General features: G+C 37.9%; 1 protein-coding gene across 1 annotated transcript; it reads right to left on the bottom strand.

The window, feature by feature from the left end:
• Window positions 1–13,950: 13,950 nt before the first annotated feature.
• Window positions 13,951–14,610, bottom strand: LOC111754879 (histone H1.8-like). The gene has a single exon (XM_063242752.1). The coding sequence runs from the start codon at window positions 14,578–14,580 to the stop codon at window positions 13,951–13,953; it is 630 nt and encodes a 209-aa protein (XP_063098822.1). The 5' UTR covers window positions 14,581–14,610.
• Window positions 14,611–19,377: the final 4,767 nt, after the last annotated feature.

Here is a 19,377-nt window from a genome sequence, read left to right as displayed (position 1 = left end):
TCTCTCTAGCTATCAACTGACCCTAAAAGGGATAGATGGCACATTGCCCTCCCGTGTCCATAGGCAATCATGCAAAATTCACTAATTAAATGCTTCCATAATAACTGTGTGCTTCAGGAATGGCCTGGTGCCAATGCCTTGAAAAGTCTGCTCCAAATGCCACTCTTGTCCTGAAGCTAATGGATAAAGTGACCACAGCATACGCTTAAAATTGATTGTTTTCTTTAGATTTAATCAAGCACTCCTCTTCTCCTCTGAAAATGTTAATGCTTTCTTTCCACTACAGCCACTATATCTTAACAGAAAGGAATTAAATTTTCCCCTTTGGCTTTTAATTATCCCCTGACAGGTTTGAGAAATGGCATGAGTAACACAAATCAGAAATGCCAGTTGGCTTTGGAATGCATCCCGTGTGCTTTTGAAACAGATTTTCTGAGTTATGTTTTGAACAAATGTTAATGTTAATTTGTGTTTCCTTAACAGACACCAACAGATGAGCAGATAAGGAAAGAAGATTTTCATGAATGTAATAGTATGATAGGGAACTTTCCAGGATTTACAATATACTATGAAGACAATCGGCAAGTAAAAAAGTTCAAAGTCATTGAACATTTCTTAAGAATGCTTTTCCAGGTGATATGTTTATATATCAGACATCTACTCAATTGAGGTCCAATCTATGTCAATGCTTCTCAAAGAAACTACAGGGGAAACAAATAGTTTTCTTTTTATACAAAATTTCCAATCTAGAAGTTTTTATGTACTAACTCTATTTCTGCACTCTTCATCTTAGAGCAGTAACAAGCAACCAGCACAGATCCAAGAATCACACTTGGCTAGCCCTGCTCTATATAGAAAATGATCACCATTCAAGGAGAAGACAGCATGACAAACATTTCACAAACATCGTAGTTTAATCTTCACAATAATTCTATGAGGCAATTCTTTTCTGTTTTGGAAAACAATGGCAAGGCCAGGTTTAGACAACTCAGGATATTTGGTGGGAATCAGAGAATTAGCATTTTTCTGACTCAAATGTATCTACCATCTTATTTTGAGTCCAGTAAATACCAAGACTGAATAGTTTGAAATGTACAGGGTTATTGACAAAAGAGTGATATTGGCAGGATCATAAATATAATAGTCCATAAATCAATGCTGAAAAAACCCCCAATCTACACCTTGCAACATATTGTTTGGGCCTCACTGTAGTTCAGTGATCCTAATGTGTTATAGGTAATAGGGTCTTCAGTAGCTATGGATAAAGCTCTGTAGTCCTTGGAAAGAGGAGGGATATGTTCATTGGCAGTATTTGAGGCTCATGTGGAGTTTTTATCCTCAGAGAAATCAAATGTGTACTGTCCAGGATCACCATATTCAAGTGTTGTCTCCTCCTTATCAAACATCCTCTTCAGGGAAGTACATCCTGAGAAGCAAGAAGAATTGGGCGGTGTTCCCCAGCCCAAGGCTGTGATCACTAAGCCATTTTAGGTACGGAAGAGGATTTCTAGGAGGGAATTAGCTCATAGGGAGACCATCAGAAGGAGTGTGCCTTCTGAGAGATAGATCAGTTGCCTGAGAGCAAAACACATGAACAGTGATATTGGAAACGCAGCTTGCAAGCCAAAATAGGAGCAAAGTTAAGGTGGAAAATAATACCAGAGATACTGAATATGTACAGTACAAAAGTAAAGATTGCAAAAGGAAGGGACCAATAAAACAGTCAGGTTAGTACATCAAAATAGTAGACAAGGCCAGTTATGTCAAAACCTGAGGGTTGGTACAAGATCAAATAGCATGAATTGTAAAACATACAGAAATAGACACATGTAGGTATATGTATGCACCATAGGCAATCGATCACACATATTTAAAACCCACAGAGATGATAATTTTAATATGTTTTTGCTATATTATTTGAATTGGAGAGTGAGCAAAGCCCAGTCAAGCTGGATCTCAGACTGTTTTCTGAGAAGTATGTATACTGAGGGAGGGGAAAGTCTTGAGAAAAGGATTCAGAAAATAGAGACAGTTAATTCAGTTCTGGAAACTAGGAGGAATGTTGCAGATGGACAGAGCGTCCTGGGATTTCTTTACCCAGAGAGAACTTGAAGATCATCCAGTCGGTGGTTTAAAACGTGTTTTTTGAAGCTGTATGTGTCTAGCACAGATGCCTCAGGGGGTGTCTAGGGGAAATTGAGTGTGTAGCCAAGTGATCAAGGTTATAGGTTTTCTAACCTGGTTTTATCCCAGCAGCTCTTCTTCATCTGCTTTATCTATTCATTTTTGGGTAAAACTTTATTTGAAGATATGGTTCTGTTTCTTTAAACAAGGAAAATAAATAAAAGATCTAAAGTTAGGGCTGGCACTGTAGCTGAGTGGTGAAGCACTTGCCTGGTATGTGAGAGGTACTGGATTTGGTCCTCAGCACTGAAAATAAAAGTCAATGAGTCATTGTTTTAATCTCAAATTATCATTTTGAAGCTATGAAAGCTGAAGTTGTGAGAGATGAAAGCATATTGAGAAGATCCATGGCCAGGTATGTAACCAACCATCTTTCTTTTCCCAGGACTGAGAGGTTGTCCTTGGTTGCAAAACTTTGATTGTTGAAACTGAAAAAGCTCTAGGCAAACCATGATATTTGGTTACACATATCAGGGAGCCTTCTATTTCCAGGTTTTTTCTTAATAATTTTTTTCTTAGTTCTGTTTATGTTGATGGAATTCTGGGTAAATTTCTGCTTCACTTCAGATTTTTGATTCACTGAGTCCTGCAGTTTTAGTAGCCCAATATTAAAGGCTGCCTGCCTCCTTTATACTTCCTGACCCACACTGTTTTGATTCATACCTTTGTAGCCATATTCTACCTGCATACTTTGCTCTCCATGTCATGGACAACAGCCTCTTTCTTTCCTTGAATCCTACTGCCACATCTGATCATGTGTGGTCTTTGAAGATATTACTGAGTGTCACTTGCCACCCATGTGAGGTGCAGAAACTGCTGGCTACTTTACTAATCACTGCTGCCAACTTCTGTTTCATTCTGGAAGTTTCCTGACCCTAGTTCAGTGTTTTGTCAGTGTTTCCATTGCGACTTTTCCTTACTACAAAAATTTGAGAATCTCATCATTTCTTGGCTTCTGTAAGTTAACTATACATTACAGACCCCACATAGTTCATTAACTGAATACCCCAACTCTAACAGATTAGCAGGGGATGATTTTTAAAACATTATCAAATAGTTAAATAGAATCTCTTTGGACCACTGCTGTTCAGTGTATCTAAGTTATTCTCACAGTTTTATTTCATCTTAAGAAAAATGGTGCATTCAAAAAGGGAGTAGTTAGGTAACCTAAGATTGGAGTTTTAGCATATCACTTGACAACAACTTTGCCAAAGTGATCCTGTTACTTCACTCAGCCTTTGGCCTGTGGGGATAAGTCTGATGCCCTTTGCTCTGCTCATCTGCCCACTCAAATCTGTTCCAGGCTTACTTCACAGAATCTGATATGAGCTATTTTTCAGAGTTCCAGACATGTTCTTTTTCAAAAACAAAAACAAAAAACAAATCTGCTTAACTCAACCCTGTGTCTCTTGTGTTCTCTCCAGCCACAAACCCAAATGCTCAAGGGATGCGATTAGAGACAGAAATGGTATTGAAATTCATGCCACATAGCATTCAAGTTGAGCCATCATGCAAAAGATCATGGTGCTTTTGTTCTAAAAATTCAGTAAACACCAAATTATATTTTGTGGCCTCTTTTGTTTTTGTTTCTTTGGAAAGAAAAACATTACTTTTTTTCCTCCCAAACTTGTAAGTAGGGAGCTAGACATCAGTGATATTGTAAACATAATGTGGGGAAGAAAATAGGTTGATTAGCATATTTCTTGTAGTATTACATCAAGGCAACAAAGACTGGGGGAAAGGGTCTTGGTAGTTTTAGAACTGAATTCAAAATTGTTGTTTATAATCTATTTCCTTGCGATTCATCAGATACTAACATCTTTTTCTATAGATGAGGACACTGAAAATAAGAGAAATCAAAATGGTGATTTTCAACTCTAGATACACATTAAGTCCATCTGTAAACTGAAAAAAAAAAAAAAAAAAAAAGACAGAGCTACCCGGGACCCATTCTCAGAGCCTATCTGATTTGTCAGAGATGGAGCCAATATTAACAAATTTTAAAAGCCCCTTAAGTGGTTGTCATGCACAGTTGAAGCTGTCAATCCCTGTTTTAAGGTTCGGCGGCAGAGTGGGCAGAAGTTCAAGGTCTTGTAAGTTCAGATTACAATGCATGCTGCCGCCTTGTAGAACGCTGGCTGTTGGTATCAAAGAGGGCACTTAAAGGCGAGCCAAAGCCACACCAAAGAGGGAAAGTACCACACTCAGAGACCATTTGAATAAAAAGGAGAACTCTGCTCTCATCTTGGCCAAGTTCAAGTATTTCCCAAGTAACAGAAAAGACACAGAGATGAGCTGACATACTACATAACTCAGTTTGGACTTCAGTTGGCACTTCCATGATTGCGATATCCTCTGGGAAAAGCAACTATTTTCTCAGCAGAATGACAGCACAACTCCTGAGAGACAGATGCTTGGAGTCCTCTTCCTCCCCCCAGAGGACCCAAGGAATCTGAACACTCAGGCCAACTCTCTAAGTCAGTAGGTCACTCATACAGTCTCTCTTTTGATGTTCTACCATGATTTCCCTTCTAGAAAATAAGTATCATGGAAGAAATTGCCTTGTTCTGCAGTGTTGCCTAGTACTTAATACAGTGCTTGACATGCACTCCTCATTATTTAAGGAGTGTATATTTGCAAATTCACCTACTCACTCAAAATTGTATGTGGCCTCAAAATCATTACTTGCAGCACTGTTGTGGTCCATCATGGACGTATGTAGAACAATGAAACATTTTAGACTCCCGGTGCTCATGCATCTTCCCAGCTGAGGTTTCACAAAGTGACACTTTACTTTTTTGTTTCCGTTCTTGGACAATAAATATTTGTCCTTTTTGGTGATCTGTTTGATCACACTCCTCTTATTGGTATTCTTGTGCTGTGTTTTGATGATTTCACTGTTTATAATAGCTTCCAAGTGTAGTGCTAACGTCCTGTCTGGTGTTTCTGAATACAAGAAGGCTGTGGTGTTTTTTTATAGAGAAAATACATGTGTTACATAAACTTCCATCAAGCATGAGTGCTCATGTTGTTATTCATGAACTAAAAGTCAACAAGTAAACAAATATATATATATATATATATATATATATTAAATAAGGTGACTTTAAACAGAAATACACACAAAACATTTATCTATTTATCAGTTGATGATAGTGTTGTAAATAATGACTCATAGATACTAAACTCTGTGTTTCCCTTGGGAGCAATAATTAAGCATTCTGTAATTCAGTGTTCATAGGGACTTTATAGAACATAATCACCACAAATAATGAGATTATATATATATATATATATATATATATATATATATATATATAATGACTCCACATAGTAATTTCTCAATAAATGCTAGTTAAGTAAATGAGCAACTGAGCATATTTTTATTTATACAAATATTTTTATGTGTGTTTTTCTTGGATTCTGTGGTGGTACTGGGCCCTCAGAAATAGCAGTAACCATTAATCTTTATTAATGGTAACTATGATTTAGGCACTGTAATGATTAAGGTTGTCAACTTGATTGCCGTGAGTACTCCCTAAGGAATTAGTAAAGCATACTTCTAAATGTGTTGTGTGGGTCATATGGAAACATGACCTTGGAGTTTATATCTAGACCCTGGCCCCTTCCTCCCTGGCACAGTTTCCCTCCTTTGTTCCCAGATTCCATGGGTTAAGGGGCCATGTTGTACAGGGCCTTTTCCATAATGTTTCTGTCTGGGAGCTAGCCGACCATGGACTAAAACCTCTGAAGTCATGAGCCCAAAATAAACCTCTCCTCCCATAAATTATGGGTTCTGGATAGTTTGTCCCAGTCAGAAGAAAGTTGACTGACATAGGCACACTTTCTTTTTTTTTTATTTACTTTCTACATATTTATTTGTATTGAGTCTTCGTAGCAATCATGAGACATTTATCTTCATTTTGCAGAGAAGGTAACTAAGACTCAAATAAGTGAAGGAACTTACTCAAAATTCCTCAACTAGAAAGTGAAAATACACATTTGATACAATCACGTAGACTACTGTTATGGATTGAACTCTCTCCCAAAATCCTTATTCTGAAGACTTAATGGCCAGTAACTCAAAATCTGACTGCACTTAACATAATAGTTTTTAAGTAATGAAGGTTACATGAGGTCATTGGAGTGAGCCATAGTTGAACACCACTAGTGTCCTTATAAGAGGAGGAGATTGGGACCCAGACACACACAAAGGAAAGACCATGTGAAGACATTGGAATAAAAGGGTGATCTGCAAGGCAAGGAGAAAGCCCTTGAAAGTTCAATCATACTGACAGCTTAATCTCAGATTTCTGTCAGCTAGAAGTATGAGGAGAAAATATTTCTGTTAAGTCTCCTACACTGTGGTTGCCTGAGCAAACTAATACAACTAAAACTGTGATGTCTGGCTGATAAATAAGACATGGCCCCAGCTTTCAAACCTCAGAGTCTATCCACTTGTCATAATCTTCTAGAGACAGTATTCTCTGGGGACAGAGGAATATAATTATGAATGACGCTATAGCTAAATCTGAAATTCTGGATCTACCTTGCAAGTTTGGAGTGAGAAAAAGTGCTGGATCTTGGGACAAAGCCAAGTGGAGCATAAAGGTGACCAAGCCAGAACAAAGTACCAGGAAGGGTGCCAAGTTACAGAATTACAAGCAAAGCAGAGAGTAGTTAGCTGGATGAAAAACAAGCCAAATGATCTAGCCAAGAAGGAGGACCACATCACAAAGGCAAATGTTTAAAAAGCAAAGCCCAAAGGTATAAAACAATAGGAAAGAGGTCATGAGGACTGCTTTCTGGGTCCCCAGCTCACTGGAGAGCCAATTGTACATAACGCGTAGTTTAAAATTTTCTTAACTAACTTACATTTTGTGTTCCTTTATTTGGATTAAAAATTACTGCTGAAATTGAATTCTGATATTCCTATCAAGTTTCCCTGAAGCAGATCCTGAGAGGAAGATTCTGGAATATAGCAATCTTTAATTTTAATTATAGGTAGGATAAATTCTCATTTTCTATGTTTGCTAAAGCATTATTGGTATTTTTCATGCTCCGTTTTCTTATACACATTTAAAAATCATTTTGTCAATTTCAGCCCTATTGGGCTGCCAGTTGAAATTGAATTAAATACATACTTATTTGAAAAAGAGGTGCACTTTTATTATATTAAGATTTTCTGTCATGAAGCATGGTATATCTCTACAGGTCTTACTTTATGTGTTTTAATTAAAATTTATAGCTCTCTAAATAAATCTTACACTTTCCTTTTTGATTGTTTTCCAGTTGGTTTTATAGGGTTTTTTCCTATTGCTAGTGGGTTGCATGTGTGTGCTTTCTACTCCATTTCTATTTGGTTTCTATTAGTAAATAATATGATTTAAAATTATTTTTCTTAGTAACCAGCCCATTATTAAATTATTTACTTTTAATTCCATAGTTTGTTTTAATGCATTAATGGTAATTTTTTTTTCTTTTTAGGAAACTGCAATCATTTGCAAATCAGGACAATATGATTTTTCCAGTATTTACCTTTTTATTCTTTTAAGAATTGTCACATTAGCTGAAACTCTAATAAGTGAAGATAATGATGCCTCTTCCTTGAAACAGCCTAAGCTATTTGCCAATGTTCACTGTACGTTAGCATCGTGATTGTAATTACAGGTACTTTATGTATAATACCTCTTGCTGTATGGCCTGTTCCAAGACACTATCATCACAGAAGAAAACTTGAGTAGAGCTGTGTGGAGTGAGCATTTTTAGGGTACTTTTTTGATAGAAGTGTTCCGTTCTGTGAGGTCGATGGAGCGAACAGCGGCAGGAGGTCAACTTGGTAATCAGTTGTCCAAGTCATTTTCCAGGAATTGTCACATACTGATATATATATATATATATATATATATATATATATATATATATATATTTGTTATTGCTGTTGTTTTACTTTGAGGCAGGATCTCAAACTCATAGTCCTCCTGTCTCAGCCTCCAAGAGTGTTGGGATTATAGATGTGTGCCCCCATGCCCAATTAGCAACATTTTTTAAAGCTAAGGAAATTTGAGCTTTTTATGTTTTAAGTCTGATCCATATGCCTCTCATTAAACAGAGAGGAGTGAAAATTCTCCTAGCAACATACAATGTGCCTGAGTGGGAAGGTGAAGGTTATTTGCCACTTGCTTTATCTCCAAGGACTGGAGTATAGGCTTGAAACTCAGGCATTATTTGTAAAGCACACCTTGAAACCTTGTGCCTTTCTCTATCCTCAAGGACAAAACCTTCACATGGCTAAGCCTGCATGGACCTACACATTGAGAAATAGAAAAGACAGCACAAAGCTGTTTTGCTCTTGTTGCACTCAGGAGGAATTCCTTTCTATGCTTTAGAAATAAGTAGTGGGGGTAATTTGTTCTTTCTACCTTCACCTTTGTGCTTTTTCACTTTGAAGTCACAACAAAAGCTCAGAGAAGCTCAGATCAAGTTGCCCTGGTTATCAGATGATTTCTTTCCTCTATCTTGACCCTTTATCTCACTCTGTACATCATTTTCCCTGTGATACAAGTATTTATTTGAGTGCCTTGGGGTCTAAGCTCTGGAGAGCAAACAGCCATATTTATCTTTCCTCTTCTCTGCTCTAAGACACCTTTAATAATTACCAGCATATAATTAACCCAATCTATCAGATGCACAGTGTTTGGTAGCTCTCCAAAGCTTTTTTTTTTTTTTCCTGGCTGATCCCGGTTGTAACGGCATAGTACTAAATGTGTGCACAATGAAAAGATTTTGCCTCATTTTTCTAGGACTTTGATGGACTGGTATTTTGAACCAGTCAGGCTGTGATAGCTCAAGTTGCTTAGTAACCAGCTGAGGACCATCATCAGAGTGGAACCAAGAGAAAATACATTCCTTAATAAAGAGAGCAACAGTGGAGGAACCAGAAACTCTAGGGTCACATCTTTTGAGGATATGACTCACATGCCTTTTGTTAAACTACTCAAATCCTCCACCTGTAAAATGGGCTTGACATTTGACAGTGGGTATCTATGGCACATATTTTGTGAAATTAATAAATAATCCAGAAAACAGTTCCAATCTTTCATAATAAAAGCACTTGGAAAAAATGTAGGATTTATAATAATTCTGGCTTAGCAGGAAGAAAATGTTAAAAAGCTGGATAATTTCAAATACAAGTTTCTAATATTTAAAGACAAACATAGCAATGTACTTTTTGCCTACTTTATAACTGAGGTAACTTTATATAATTACCTCAAGGACAGAAAACTGAGAAAAATATATCATGGTATTAAAAATATTCTGAGCTTTGATGTCTGTTATTAATTCACATGTGTGTTGATATACTTAGGACTACTTGGGTTAATCTTTCTTGGAGTAGTCTGTGAATTCTGGAAGAAGGAAGTCAAGATACAAGACAAGGCCATTAATTTGGTGAAGAATCTGATAAACAGAAGATTATAGTATCTTTGGCTGGGTTGCACTCACATTCCTTGGTCCTGATGTGGAATGTGGGCTCAATTGAAGCAACATACCTTAATTAGGGTCCAGGTCTTCCACCCCACACCTACAACCTGTGCATTTATTTTTTCTTGTCATTACCATGTGCAGGCCTTGCAATTCATCCATATTCTTGTATTCTTCTTGCTAACTCCAGATTCAATGAACTCTTCACAGCTGCAAACACCAGCACAGAAGCTTCTGCCTTCAAAGTCTTTTTCACAGTTGTTTTGGGTGATTAAAATAAAACTCTGAAAATCCCTCAGTCTAGTACAATTTTGCAAAATAGACTGTTTAATTTTTCAGGCCTGTAGAAATCATAAAGTTCTCAAGGTATCATCAGAAAAATGAATTCAAATCACTTTTGTCTGCCCTCTTTCTGGCTCTCATACTAATGATGAAAGCATCCTAGAGGCCAGAGTAGAGCCCCTATTGCCTAACAAAATACACGTGTTTCCTTAGAAGTGATTTAAATCTGGGTTTAGAAGTAAAATAGACCATAGTGTCCATTAGCTTGCATTGTAACATTCTCTGATGTTTAGGGAATCCCACCACTTTACTTTCTCTGCTCCTTCTGCTCATGATAAGATCATGCATTAATCACACGTGCAAAAGTATGATTACTAAATGAGGCAAAAAAGCATGCTTTTTAAAATGGAAGTATGCCTTGAAACTTTCTTAAGGGGACACATTTTGATTGTCTTAGATTAAACATATTTCTAAATAGATGTTCACCTAATATAAGAGGAAAACTTCAAAGCCATCATCCTAGAAAAAGTAACCACCTTACACTGAAAACTCCCTAGGGTTACTGGGCCATTTACGCTGTATCTCTGGGAATTAGGGAACTCATTGTATGGAACATATGATTGATTGGCTGAATCTGATCCACCAGCACTCTGATAGACTTTCATTTAATCACTAGTCCTGAAGCTGCAGCTGAAAATTATAGCCCTCTGAAGTGACACAGAAAACCAAGTCTCTGCACTTACTATGGAAGATGAAAGAAGGCATCATACAGAGGATTGATTAGAGGACAGTGCTATGGCAAGCCCTCAAAACATCAGGGTGTTTCAAAATGCTGACCTGACCTGCATTAGTTTTTTTTTTTTTTTTCTAAATATAGTAAATGCTGGAAATTCCACCCAGTTTCTCTGCAAAGCCCATTTGGGTGCTTCTATGTTGCAAGTGATTCCCAAAACCCAATAAATCCAATGTCACAGGTACTTTGTAGATTTGCTCTTTTCTAAAAAGAGCAAAACAATTGTCCCTTCCACTTTCATTCTGGTTTGTTCAGGAGTTTCCCAATTTTATTAGGGGAAATCTCTAGTCGTAGTAAACCCCTCAGCCTTAAGCAAACATAGAACAACATTCTTACAAATAATGCCAGCTGTAAGGACTGCTGCAGGATCACCAATCACTGTAAATAGGACAAGACTCGGGCTCATTTGATTTAGGAAAAAAAAAAAAAAACAACAACAACAACAAAAAAACAAGTCCTAAAGTGATTTTCTGGTCAACCCCAATCCTGCTGCCATTCATGATAAGTTCTTTCTTCTCAGATTCCATGGCGGCATTTATTTGTGAGGCAAGAATCCCTTTGCAGCGCTGATGAAAGCTGTGGAAACTCTCCCTAGAAAAAGCTACAATATACATAAGCAAGTGTACTAATCAAAAAGTTACAACTTAAGAAATTTTCACAAACTGAACACTCCCATTACAATAGCACTCAGGTTAAAATGAAAGCTTATCAGCGTTATCAGGACCTCTGTTTCCCTTTCAGTTACTAACCCACCACAAGTAAATGCTACTTCAGCTTCTACTACCTCATGTTAGTTGTATCTACTTTGATTTTCATATAAATGAAATCATACATTATCCCCTGGTTTACATTTGGGTTTTTAATGAATTTTTTTGTAGTACTGGGGATTGAACACAGGACCTTCACAAGACAACCACACCCACCTCCCTTTTTTTTCATTTCCAGAGTGTCATTAAATCACTAAATTGCCCAGGCTGTACTTGAATTTACAATTGTTCTGCCTTAACTTCTCAGAGAGTTGGGATTGCAGGACTATGCCATCAGGCCCAGTTCTGTTTGCCTTCTTAAATTCAGCATTGGCTTCTGCAGATAGGTAGTCACATTACTGTGTGGAGTTGCAGTTCATTAATCCCCATGCATATTATATTGTATGACTATACCACATTATATGTATCCAGTCTTTTATTAATGTACATTTAGGGGCATTTTTAAAATTTGGGCAATTGTGTCTAGTATCACTATAAAAATTTTCATGCATGTCTTTAAGTGAATAAATATATACACTTCTCTTAGATATACACCATGTACATACAAATCAAGTAGAATGTATTCAGAATATATATATATATATATATGTCTATGTTTATATATATATATAAATGTTCTGACTTGTTTAATTTCTTTTTATATTTACATACAGTAAAATTCATTTTCTCTAACAGCTAATGATGTAGTATGTACTTCCAAGTCTCTTTGATATCTTCAAATGCAGAAATTATTTCATGTACTGCATCCAGAGTTTTAGTTGCCATTAATGGTAAGATAAGGTAAAGTGTGTATATTCCATCTCAGCCAGATCTAGAAGTCCTCAATGTCTTTGAGTTGAATTTTAAATATATTCCTCAGAGAATGTGCTTTCTGTTGGTCTCATAGATAGCAAAGCAAGTTAACAGCTCCGAGACATCAGATTATATGAATGAATCTCAATGATACCTCATGTCCTTTGTATCAAATCACTTGTTTTGTAGAGAGCTTACTATTTTATAGGATAAGCTCCTACAAAACACAAGTGGGCAAATAAAACTTGTGTAATTTAATGGAAAATTCACTCTACATCTGTTTCCTGACTTTCTATTTTGCTTCCAAGGGGATAGGTTCACTCATTTCCCTTGGGTTATGATATTTTAAGCTGTGCTTATACAAAGTAACTGGGTCTGCCTGAGTACTTTCTTCCTCTTCCACAGTTTACTGGAATAACTTCAAGTTTGCTTCAACCGAATAGTTCCCAAAGTAAGGAAAGAAATAGGCTTTTCTTAAAGGATATGTACATCCTTAAAGTGGACATAGGCTGGCTTAACAACAGAATTGATAGTCACGGGTATAATGACTTGCTGTGTAAACATATTTGTCAAACTGACCCTGGTATCAAAACATACTTGGGTCATAGCCAGGGTTTACATTTTAAGATGCCCAAGTCTTGACCTTCATGATCACTTACCAGATGTAATCATTTGAACCAATACATAATCTTCTAGAAGATTACAGGTGTTTTGAATGGCTTTGTTAGTGGATTCAGGGCTTTAGAACAAACTGTACCATTCAAAATGTGCCCTGTATGCCCTGTAGTGTTAGCATCACATGGGAGATTTTTAGAGATCCTGATGCTTAGTCAATTCCCTGTGAATCACACTGCTGGAATTTGGTATAGGAATCCTGTTTCCTGACAAACTTGTCAAAGGATTCTTATGCATTCTGAAGTTTAAGAACCACTGACTAGTAACTTGTACTTGCCAGAAACTGAAGTAAAAGATAGGGAAGAGGAAATGAGATAGTTTTAAGTTTCTACTGGGTGTTGATTGATTACCCTTTTAAAAGTAAAACTATGAAGAAGCATGTGGGCAACTGTAAGAAGCACGTAAAAGAAAGACCTAAGATGACTTTAGTAACAGCAATGAATAAGTCTGCCAGCTTTCAAAGAATGTGTGATCATAGTGGATAAAATAATACTATGAAATGGAGGTAAAAACAGCACTGTTTTTGAAATAGTTTAGAGGAAATGCAACAAAATAATTTTTTTGAGATACATCAGTGTCTTTATTGATAACTAGGTCATGATTTGAGAAATAAGTAAGGGTTAAATAAGTAGTGCAATGATTTGGAGGAATAAAAGCTCCAGCCCAGCCACCCACAGTCCCACCGGCCTATAGCTACTGAGCTCTGAGCACAATTTAACTATGAGCTCTTGACCAGTAGTCTGAGGGTCTTGGGGCCCCCAGCCTTCCTGGCTGGAGACAGAGTCCTGGTCCTGGGGGCCCCAGCCTTGGAAGCAGTGGCGGCTTTGGGGGCAGCAGTGGCTTTGGGTCCAGGCCCTGGGACGGCCTTCACTGCGGGTTTTGTACCCTTCAGGGAGGCAGCACGTTTTTCAGCCTTGGAGGCTGCAGTTGAAGTTTTCCCAGGGGCTCCTGTGTCTTCTTGCCTGCTCCTGCTGCCTAGGACCTTGGGCTTCCTGCCAAGCTTGTGAACAGTTGAGGAAGCCCCAGCTGACTTTGGGGGGGGGTGTCCTTCTTGGCTACAACCTGCTGTGGCCCAGTGCCTTTCGCCTTGCAGCCTCCCTGAGGGGCTGTCTCTAGGGCTTTGGCTTGTTTGCGGGGAGCCCTTGCTTCACATGGTTCTGCAATCTTTTTCTTGCTGGAGCCAGCAGGCCCTGTCCGAGTACTTTTCCTACTGCACTGCAGCTTCTTCTGACGCTTGGGGACAAGCTTGAAGCTGCCAGTGGCACCCCTGGCCTTGGAGTTGATGGGCCTGGCAAGGAGGCCACAGCGCATGCCTGTGGCAAGGGCCTGCTTCAGTAGGTACGTGAAGCAGGTGACATCGACTGTGGGGTACTTGTGCAGGATGTAGAGCTTGATGACTGCCACTGAGGTGCCCCGGCGCTGTTCCCCTGCCTGGAGGGCCTCCAGCACCATGCGCAGCACTGTGGGGTGGCGACAGGTCACCATGACCCTGTTTGAGGTCGGGCCTGGCTTTCCATACTCAGGGGGCTCTGCTGGCCCTGCTGTGGAAGAGGAGGAAGAGGAAGAGGAGGAAGAAGAGTAATTGGTGATGCTCCCAGGAGCCATCTGAAGGACACTTATAAATGACCACCTCCGCTGTTCACAACAAAATAATTTTTAAATGAAGAAAACTTTTTAGTTACCTCACAATGTTTTCAAGATAATATTTGAAAAACATGAGGAAGAAAATAAAGCCATTTGTGATGAGTTCCCGCCTAAGATACTGATACTATTTTCTGACTGTAAGTGAGCATATTTTGTAGTAATTCTGATCATAATCTCAGTACTGAGACTGCTTTGAGGATTGTTCAGAATAGCAAGAAAAGAGAAATGGTCTTCTAAATTGATCTTGAACTGGTAAGATGTTGTTAATAAATATTTATTGGGTACTTATTATTTGTGGAATGTGCTCTGTGTGATAAAGTTGACTGACATTAAACAAATTTGGATGTATAAGTTAGCATTATAAAAATGCCCACCAAAACCCATGGAGGCAACAGAAACTGAAGCTTTCCTGCTGTACTCTCATATTCCTCTGTAATATTCCAACCCTTTCTCAAGGTACATTTTCTTACACAAGAAGTTACCACTGCTGATTTAATATCCAGACACAGGATTTTATTATTTCATTATTACATTCAGCCAGGAATTTTCTCTTATTCACCCTTCCCCCTGCTGGTTATAACCAACAGTAAGAATTTTGCAAGCCGATGATCTGAAACCTGAGGTGTAAATGGTGGAACGGAAGTGAGTGAAAGGAGCTTATTATACCGATGGAATTTACTTTTTGGAGAATTGTCTGTTCTTGCTGTTCAAGCTTTAAGGAAAAGATACATATCAGATTGTACTTTTAGCTGTTTTTCCAATTAATTTCACTGGGAAAAAAATTCATTAGAAATGCATTAGTTATTGTATCTTATATCTTGATCTTGGGACTGGAGCCTGGGTACATTGCCAGTTTTAGTCTCCCTGTCTGCCACCCCCTACTGACTTCAATTGCAGCTTACTGAAGAAGAACGGATAATGTTGGCCATTTAACGAGAACTGCAGAGATATCTGACACATTGCACATGCAGCCCCTGGAGGATGGCTAGCTGACTACCCATCTTCATACAACTTGAATCCCAGGCAGATAAGTAGCCTGAGATGAGGCAGAGTGTTGTTTAAAAGGAGAAGATACTGACAGATGGGTTAGTAGAGGACCACCCCTATCCAGGAATCTCTAAGTCAAAATAAGGATGATGAAGTGCTTGGGTGATATTCAAAATGCCTGGAATCCCTTAACTTCTAATGTTCCATCTAGGCCCTATTATTTTCTTATGGTTGGAAAGAAATTACAGTATTTTTAGAAAGAGGAAGGAGCAAATTATTTCATATAAGCAAAAGAGGTTTCCTTTGGTTTTAAAAAGGGTTTGTTCATTTTTCTTTTTCAACAATCCAAGTATAAATCCCAAGTTCTTTCTCAAGGATATTATAACAATCAGTGACCAGCAATGTCTCCAGCTGCTCAAGGATTTATAAAGTCAGTTTGCATGCATTAACATATAGTGAGAGAAGACTCAACTCTGCATGACTTCGACCAAAGTTTTCTAACACAGAACATCTTGAGAAACCCTCAGGCCATCAGAAAAATTCCACATAACCATATAGTTTTACTTAATGTTTCTACTTTTAGTTGACACAAGGATGAAATATGAATATATTTTAAAACAATATAAATGCATTTTCACTTAATCGTGATACTTGCATACATTTGAAAATAGAATTCCACTTACAGGAAGCTCTTTTTATTCAGTTGGAACTTGGACAGGAGAGAGACCAAAAGTCTCTTTCGTATAGCACTTCAACTTTCTGGGTACCCATAATGCAGATTTGAAACCAATGACTTAGGGAATGAATGATATAAAATAAATGAATGATAGCATAAAAGCAAATAATCAGGGAAAAACAAACCTGGACCTATTAGTAGAGCATAGGAAATTAAGCCCCTTTCTTAAGAATGAAATTATAATTATTTTGGTTGAAACGTGAAGTTGTTTTGTGATTTTGTTACTGTTATGAATATCTGTGGTGAATTGAAAAGTGCTTGTTGCTTTGGAGCTAACAAATTTTATTAATAGAGCCATCAGATGAAATGTTTCCTTGATAAGTAAATTTTAGCTGTCAAAATGGTGTTTTAAAAGATGGCCTTATTTTTCAGGGATTCAGGCTATCAGACCGTGTAAATAGTCATGGCTGTGAGATGCAGCATTCCAGGATGGATAGGCAGATCAGATGCTAAGTTAACTGGCCAAGGATGGAAAGCAACTTGACTGCTTCTGTCACACTATCCCTACATGGCATTAATGGAATGACAACCACCCACTAAAGTGAGGGAAACACTCTGTCTAAAGAATGATGTTAGCTCTTAACAGAGTCATCCCACAGCTAAGAGCAGTCTCAGGTCTTGTACTTCTCTAGCTTGTTGTCCAACTTTGAATTCCTACCAAGTATCTCTGGAGAGTTAATGACTGGGGATTTAAGTATCATTAAACAAAATTTTGACCAAAGTATAACCCTGAGTCTTACCTAGGCTCAGCAAACCACAATAGACAATTGCAGGTGAGAAAACATTATTTCTTTTCAGCAAGCCTGTACCTGAAATCTCAATGCAAGTTTTCCATGTAACTGAAAAAGAATCCATAGTTTAGGCCCAAAAAGAGTTTATCCTGCCCCCATACTTAAACCCCCACTTTCAGTATTTTTCACATTAGGAATATGAGGCTAAGTTTAGAACACTCAAGTCACATGTGACAGAAAAGAAAGAAACCAAGGTACTGGGCCCAATTCTGATGCATGGAGGCAAAGGAAACAAACAAACAAAAAAGACATCCATGTATTCGACCTGTAACACACATGGTCACATACTCTATAGAGTCCTAGAATCTGAACACTTCAGATTAGTAATGCTAGGAAAGTCAGAATGGGAAGCTTTTCCTGCTACAGTACCTATGTATCTCAGTCTAGATGTCCGTTGCCCATCTATGCAACTTGGAGGATATATAGATTTGGAAATAACATGGAGGATATACAGATTTGGAAATTTTCACACAATGAAATTTTCAGCCGATTGAATTCTATTCATGACTTTATTGGCAAAAGATGAATACATTGAAACAGTCTTTGACATCCTGAAGCCAAAGAGTAATCAGGCTCATGCTGGCACTTGATGAGTTAAATGAACTGAAATATGAAGTCTGACAAATTTGTTAATGGCATTTCCTTTAAACAAGAGGATCAACAAAATCCATAGGAAGCAAATCATTGCTTTATCTCCTACTGTTGTTATTGACAGAATTATACAGACTTCTTTTTTTACTAAAAGCTAATGCATTTCTTGGTTTTATAAAAACTGAATAAAAGAACAGAATGCATTTCTAAAGAGGTAAGAACATTCTAGAATGATACTTCCCAATAATCTCCACTATCTAATATAGTACCCATTAGCCACACAGGGTTATTGAGTATTTTAAATATGGCAATGGGACTGGGAAATTGAATTTTTACTTTTATTTAATTTTAATTAAATTTAAATAGCTGCATATATCTCTTGATTACCATATTGAATAGCACAGTTCCAGAAAAATTGGCCCTTTCATGAGTGTTATGTATTATTGGAATATAGAATATAAAAGAATATGTAATATACACTGTTCAAAGAAAAGAAAAATAATCCATATACCCCACAACCTGGCTTAAGAGCCTATTATCTAAACCACTGAAATTCTGTAAGCACCATTATGCCATCCCTTTGTATTATATTTTCCACCTGAAATAACCTCCACCTTGAGTTTTATGTTTAACATTGTTTCATTTCATTGTATGCTGTTGAGCAGAATTCGTATGCAGTTATAAACAAGATTATATTTTTCCCTGTTGTACTGAGGTTTTCAAGGGAAAAGATATAATACAAGACACATAATTTATAGGATTATTTTTTAATAGTCACCCAAAGTGTAAAATACAAAATAATGAAGAAAATCTGTGTATAAAATAGAGAGCCGAAGAATCCAGGTGAGGGCCTGGATCCCACAGCACTAAGTCCAGCTAAAGACCTAGAGCCCTTGGCACTGCCCTCCATAAGTCCAGTTGGAGGCCTAGAGCCATAACGTCTCATGCAAGTCTGTACCAAGAATCTGCACTGGAAAAGCCCAAAGGTCTTTGGTGGAAGCTAGAAAGTCTGCACCAGTGGAATGAAGGATCTGTGCTACCAGGCCAAGGGATCTGCACTGGAGCCAGGAAGCGATGCTCAAAAGAAAGAACCAGAGCTCCCCTGAGAAGAACCATAGCCATTTTCAGTGACAGTGAGGACCCAAGCTCCTCCAATGATGAGAAAAGCCCAGTTCATATCAGGAAACCAGCATGACAAGCTTCTCTGGGAGAATCAACAGCCCACCATCTTCCCTTCCAGTTCTCCTTTTATGCTGTTGTCAACAATCCTCAGGTGGGCCTTTCACACCCAGCACCATGCTGATTCAGTTCAGCTGGGTGTTATAAGTTGACCACCAGGTGTTAATCCACCACATCTCCACATGTTTTTGAACATTTTATAAATAGAATTACACTGTAGAGATTCTTTTTTTTTTTTTTTTTGTCTTTTTCCTTTTTTTACTGGTACCAGGGATCGAACTCACGACTGCCTGCTTGCAAGGCAGGTGCTTATGCCACTGAGCTAAATCCCCAGCCTCTTGTAGAGATTCTTTGGTGAGAACACATAATTTTTGCTTTACAAGATAGTACCAAATTGTTTCCTAAATTGTACTAGTTTATACACCCACCAATAATTCAATAGGTGTTCGCTTTTCCACATTCTGGGAATAATTC

Source organism: Cavia porcellus, unplaced genomic scaffold (assembly GCF_034190915.1).
Source record: "Cavia porcellus strain 051 isolate PalLab524CR breed Dunkin Hartley unplaced genomic scaffold, mCavPor4.1 scaffold_33, whole genome shotgun sequence".
NCBI lineage: Eukaryota > Metazoa > Chordata > Mammalia > Rodentia > Caviidae > Cavia > Cavia porcellus.
Note: the sequence above shows the minus strand (reverse complement) of the source record. Positions and strands in the feature narration are given on the sequence as shown.

Bases quoted from the DNA above. Each gene is read 5' to 3' on its own strand.
- LOC111754879 (XM_063242752.1), bottom strand. From the start codon at position 14,580: ATGGCTCCTGGGAGCATCACCAATTACTCTTCTTCCTCCTCTTCCTCT.